General features: G+C 30.2%; 1 protein-coding gene across 1 annotated transcript in view; it reads right to left on the reverse strand.

The window, feature by feature from the left end:
* The window catches only part of npr2 (natriuretic peptide receptor 2), a 149,470-nt gene that overhangs the window by 54,895 nt on the left and 88,575 nt on the right, over positions 1 to 6,000 (reverse strand). Inside the window, exon 10 of the mRNA XM_079581235.1 lies at positions 5,813 to 5,890. Within this exon, the coding sequence (XP_079437361.1) occupies positions 5,813 to 5,890 (78 nt within the window). The remainder of the gene's footprint in view (positions 1 to 5,812; positions 5,891 to 6,000) is intronic.

Here is a 6,000-nt window from a genome sequence, read left to right on the forward strand (position 1 = left end):
GCTAAATTTTTGTCACTTTTTATTTTTTATTTGTCTCACTTTTTGGTTGAGTTTTTTTTTTTTTTTTACATTTTTTTCACTTTTTTGTTGAGTTTTTGTCACATTTTTGTGGAGTTTTTGTTTATTTTTGTCACATTTTTGGTTGAATTTTATCACATTTTTGTTGAATTTTTGTTGAATTTTTGTCACTTTAAATTTTTTTATTTTTGTTCACTTTTTGGTTGAATTTTTGGTCACAAAAATGTGACGAAAAATTGATGACAAAGTGGCAAAAATGTCACAAGAAATTGAAAAAAAAATGGACGAAAAAATGACAATTTTTTTTAGCAAAAATGTGACAAAAATGTGATAAAAATTTGACAAAAAAGTGACAAAAAATGGCAAAAAATAACTAAAATGTGATAAAAAATTGACCAAAAAATGTCAAAAATGTGACAAAATGTGACAAGAAAATGACCAAAATTTGATAAAAATGGACGAAAAAATTACAAAAATGTGACAAAAATTTAACAAAAAAATTACAAAAAATTGACAAAAAATTGACAAAAATGTGATAAAAAATTGACGAAAAAATGACAAAAAAGTTACAAAAATGAGTTGAATACCCAACAAAAAAATTATGGAAATAAAATCTGATGACGTGAGGAAAAAGATCCTCTCGGTTCAGGCGGGAGTTAAGAGGTTAAATGCTGGTCATGTATTTCAGTGTTTTTCTGGTTTAGACATAGTTTAAGCATAATGTGTTAGATTTAAAGCAGTACTACGTAACGTGTTTTGGTCACATTTTTGTTGAATTTTTGTCACTTTTTACTTTTTTTTTTGTCACTTTTTGGTCGAGTTTTTGTCACATTTTTGTTGAGTTTTTGTAGATTTTTTTGTTCAATTTTTGTTGAATTTTTGTTGAATTTTTTTCACTTTATTTTTATTTTTGTCACTTTTTGGTCGAGTTTTTGTCACATTTTTGTTGAATTTTTGTCACTTTTTGGTGAGTGTTTGTCACATTTTTGGTGAGTTTTTGTAGATTTTTTAGCACTTTTTATTTTTATTTTTGTCACTTTTTGGTTGAGTTTTTGTTGATTTTTTGTAGAATTTTTGGCACTTTTTATTTTTGTCACTTTTTGGTTGAGTTTTTGTTGAGTTTTTGTCACATTTTTGTTGAGTTTCTGTTGAATTTTTTTTAACTTTTTGGTTGAATTTTGTCACATTTTTCTTGAGTTTTTTTTAGAATTTTTGTTGAATTTATGGCACTTTTTATTTTTTATTTTTGTCACTTTTTGGTAGAATTTTGGTCACATTTTTGTTGAGTTTTTGTTGAATTTTTTTCACTTTTTTGGTGAGTTTTTGTCACATTTTTGGTGAGTTTTTGTAGATTTTTTGTCACTTTTTATTTTTATTTTTGTCACATTTTTGTTGAGTTTTTGTTGATTTTTTGTTGAATTTTTGGCACTTTTTTGTTGAGTTTTTGTTGAATTTTTTTCACTTTTTTGTGGAGTTTTTGTTTATTTTTGTCACATTTTTGGTTGAATTTTATCACATTTTTGTTGAATTTTTGTTGAATTTTTGTCACTTTAAATTTTTTTATTTTTGTTCACTTTTTGGTTGAATTTTTGGTCACAAAAATGTGACGAAAAATTGATGACAAAGTGGCAAAAATGTCACAAGAAATTGAAAAAAAAATGGACGAAAAAATGACAATTTTTTTTTAGCAAAAATGTGACAAAAATGTGATAAAAATTTGACAAAAAAGTGACAAAAAATGGCAAAAAATAACTAAAATGTGATAAAAAATTGACCAAAAAATGTCAAAAATGTGACAAAATGTGACAAGAAAATGACCAAAATTTGATAAAAATGGACGAAAAAATTACAAAAATGTGACAAAAATTTAACAAAAAAATTACAAAAAATTGACAAAAAATTGACAAAAATGTGATAAAAAATTGACGAAAAAATGACAAAAAAGTTACAAAAATGAGTTGAATACCCAACAAAAAAATTATGGAAATAAAATCTGATGACGTGAGGAAAAAGATCCTCTCGGTTCAGGCGGGAGTTAAGAGGTTAAATGCTGGTCATGTATTTCAGTGTTTTTCTGGTTTAGACATAGTTTAAGCATAATGTGTTAGATTTAAAGCAGTACTACGTAACGTGTTTTGGTCACATTTTTGTTGAATTTTTGTCACTTTTTACTTTTTTTTTTGTCACTTTTTGGTCGAGTTTTTGTCACATTTTTGTTGAGTTTTTGTAGATTTTTTTGTTCAATTTTTGTTGAATTTTTGTTGAATTTTTTTCACTTTATTTTTATTTTTGTCACTTTTTGGTCGAGTTTTTGTCACATTTTTGTTGAATTTTTGTCACTTTTTGGTGAGTGTTTGTCACATTTTTGGTGAGTTTTTGTAGATTTTTTAGCACTTTTTATTTTTATTTTTGTCACTTTTTGGTTGAGTTTTTGTTGATTTTTTGTAGAATTTTTGGCACTTTTTATTTTTGTCACTTTTTGGTTGAGTTTTTGTTGAGTTTTTGTCACATTTTTGTTGAGTTTCTGTTGAATTTTTTTTAACTTTTTGGTTGAATTTTGTCACATTTTTCTTGAGTTTTTTTAGAATTTTTGTTGAATTTATGGCACTTTTTATTTTTTATTTTTGTCACTTTTTGGTAGAATTTTGGTCACATTTTTGTTGAGTTTTTGTTGAATTTTTTTCACTTTTTTGGTGAGTTTTTGTCACATTTTTGGTGAGTTTTTGTAGATTTTTTGTCACTTTTTATTTTTATTTTTGTCACATTTTTGTTGAGTTTTTGTTGATTTTTTGTTGAATTTTTGGCACTTTTTTGTTGAGTTTTTGTTGAATTTTTTTCACTTTTTTGTTGCGTTCACCTCCTTTTTTCTGTGCTTTTTTTCCCCTAGAAGCTTTTCGATTAGCGTAACGCCAAACTGGAGAAAATGGGATCCGTTCAGGCGGGACTTAAGAGGTTAAAAGTAGAAAATTCATTCACAAAACTAGCCCTGCGGTCCATGCGCCCTCTACTAGCAACAACACGGCCTTCATTCTCCTCTACTCGGTTCATTATACTCTGGAAATCTGTGACCACAACTTTTTTCCACAACTCCGTGCCGCGGGTTGTGTTGAACCGCAGGAGTTTCCATGTCCAAACCCACGGAACAGGAAGCAGTCGGGAAAACTGCTCCCAGCTGCCGGCAGATACTTTTCTTATAGTAGTTTTCTTTCCAACCCCCAGTTTTAGCCTGAACTGCTGATCAGAGAGTACTTTTAACATTATTAGAGTTAAATGGGAGGGAAAAAAGGTAGAAATACTGTTAATACACCCATTGAGGTCATATGTTATGTACAACACTGGCATTTGAAGGAAGTGCACTGGAAAAAGATTAATCGTTTTAAGGAAGAAATGACATAAATCTACTTGAATGAAGAGATTAACCCCTTAACTCCCACCTGAACCGAGCACATTTTCTCCGGTTTGGCTTTACCCCAGTCCAAAAGCTTCTGGGAAAAAGGTGTGAAAATAGTGACAAAACTGAGATGGAAATGTGAGAAAAAAGTGAGAAAACACTGATGAAAAAGTGGAAAAAATGTCACAAAAATGTCACAAGAAATTGACCAGAAATTGCTGGAAAAAAATGACAAAAATGTGACAAAAAATGACAAAAATTTGATAAAAATTGACAAAAAAAAAGACAAAAATGTGACAAAATTATGGAAGCCCGTTTCCGCCATGTTAAAGAAATAAAAGCCCAACAGGAAGTCGTAATTTCGAGATTTAAGCTCATACTACGAGTTTAAATCTCGAAATTTCGACTTCCTGTTGGGCTTTTATTTTTTTAACATGGCGGAAACGGGCTTCCATACAAAATAATGACAAAAATGTGATAAAAAAATGACGGAAAAAAATTAAAAAAATGTGACAAACAAAGAAAAAAAAAGAAAAAAAAAGTTTTTAAAAAGTTTAAAAAAAGTTTAAAAAAAAGACAAAAATGTGATAAAAAAAAGACTAAAAAAAAGAAGAAAAAAAAGGTTAAAAAAGAATTATTAAAAAAAAATGACAAAAAATGACAAAAATTGGATTAAAAAAATTACGAGAAAAATGACCAAAAATGTGACAAAAAAAATGAGAAAAAAGTTACAAAAATGAGTTGAATACCCAACAAAAAAATGATGCACAAAAAATCTGATGACGTGAGGAAAAAGATCCTCTCGGTTCAGGCGGGAGTTAAGAGGTTAAATCAAAGATTTGAGTAGATTTGCTCTGGTCTTAGACGAGATAAAACCTTTAGTAGTTGTTATTCTCTTGATTCAGATCATTTTGTGTCATTTCAAGTGAAAAATACTGTCTGATTTCAAGTAGGTTTTATTCTTGTTCCATTGGCACTATAGCATTTGTATCTTGGATTAGTTCAAACCGACTCAAATTCATAGAAGAACTTTCATTCAAGAAATTTTAAGTCATTTATCTGATTTAAGATGGTGATTTTTCCAGTGTTGTGCTTTACTTTGGGCTAATAATCAGCAGCTTCGGCCCTCGGTGTATTTACAATAAAGAAAATCAGCCTCCTCCAATAAACTACATCATAACTCACTATTTACTTGTTGTGTTGTTATTCTATATGTGACTTTGACGACATTTACCAGTTCCGTCCGTCCGTCTCTCTGGCCCAAGGTCTGTGCTTTTATCTCCGCTCACTCATAAGCAATAAACTCCTAAACCTCTCAGGACCAGCACAGGGTTCATCATGACATAACAAACGAAAATGTAATATTTTCTACGAGCAGCAGAAGAGAAGTGCTGTACTGTAATGTGGAAGACTCGCAACAAGAGCTGAGAAGAAGAAGACAAAAACCTCTCAAGGCGTTCATTTTAATAACAGGTGATTAACCCCTGAACTCCCACCTGAAGCGAGCACATTTTCTCCAGTTTGGCTTTACCCCAGTCCAAAAGCTTCTGGAAAAAAAGGTGTGAAAATAGCGACAAAACTGAGACGAAAACAATGATGGAAATGTCACAAAAATGTGACAAAAAAGTGAGAAAACATTGACAAAAAAGTGATGAAAAATTGATTAAAAAGTGACAAAAAATGGATGAAAAAGTGGCAAAAATGTCACAAAAATGTCATAAGAAATTGACGAAAAAATGACGAAAAAATGACGAAAAAATTGACAAAAAATTGATTAAAAAATGGACAAAAAAATGACAAAATGTGGCAAAACTTTGATAAAAATGTAACCAAAAAATGACAAAAATGTGACTAAATGTGACCAAAAAAATGACAAAAATTTGATAAAAAATTGACAAAAAAATGACAAAAATTTGATAAAAAATTGACGAAAAAATGACAAAAATTTGATTTAAAAAAATGGACGAAAAAATGACAAAAAATTGATTTAAAAAAATGGACAAAAAAATGACAAAAATTTGATAAAAAATTGACAAAAAAATGACAAAAAATTGATTTAAAAAAATGGACAAAAAAATGACAAAAATTTGATAAAAAATCGACGAAAAAATGACAAAAATTTGATGAAAATTTAATTTAATTTAATAAATCCTCTCCGTAGTCCCTGTGGGGGTAATGCAAGTGTTTATGGGATGATCGGAGGGTCTTTCATCTGCCACCGGGCCGGAGCCACCAATATCTAGAGTAGAGGGAGGTTCTGACCGTGTAAAGTCAAACAGGGCCGTCTGTAGCAGAGTCCATAGTGTGAGTAGGACCATTAAAACAATAAAGCAAATCAACTCCATGCTGCGACTAACAATCCAAGCAGCAGGTTCAGAATAAACAGTGATGATCAGGACTTACATGCTTGAGCTCCATCAGGACCTGTCTGGTCAGCTCGATCCTCTTCTTGTTCACGTGCTTGATGGCCACGAGGTTCCCCTGCAGGACAGAGGATCAGAAAAGGATCAACAGCAGGTACCAAAAACAAAACAAAAAACATCTTTAGAAACCATGTTTTGATGCCTGTTGGGGCAAGAGACAGCACTTTA

The sequence above is a fragment of the Gobius niger genome, assembly GCF_951799975.1.
Source record: "Gobius niger genome assembly, chromosome: 22".
In the NCBI taxonomy this organism is placed as follows: domain Eukaryota; kingdom Metazoa; phylum Chordata; class Actinopteri; order Gobiiformes; family Gobiidae; genus Gobius; species Gobius niger.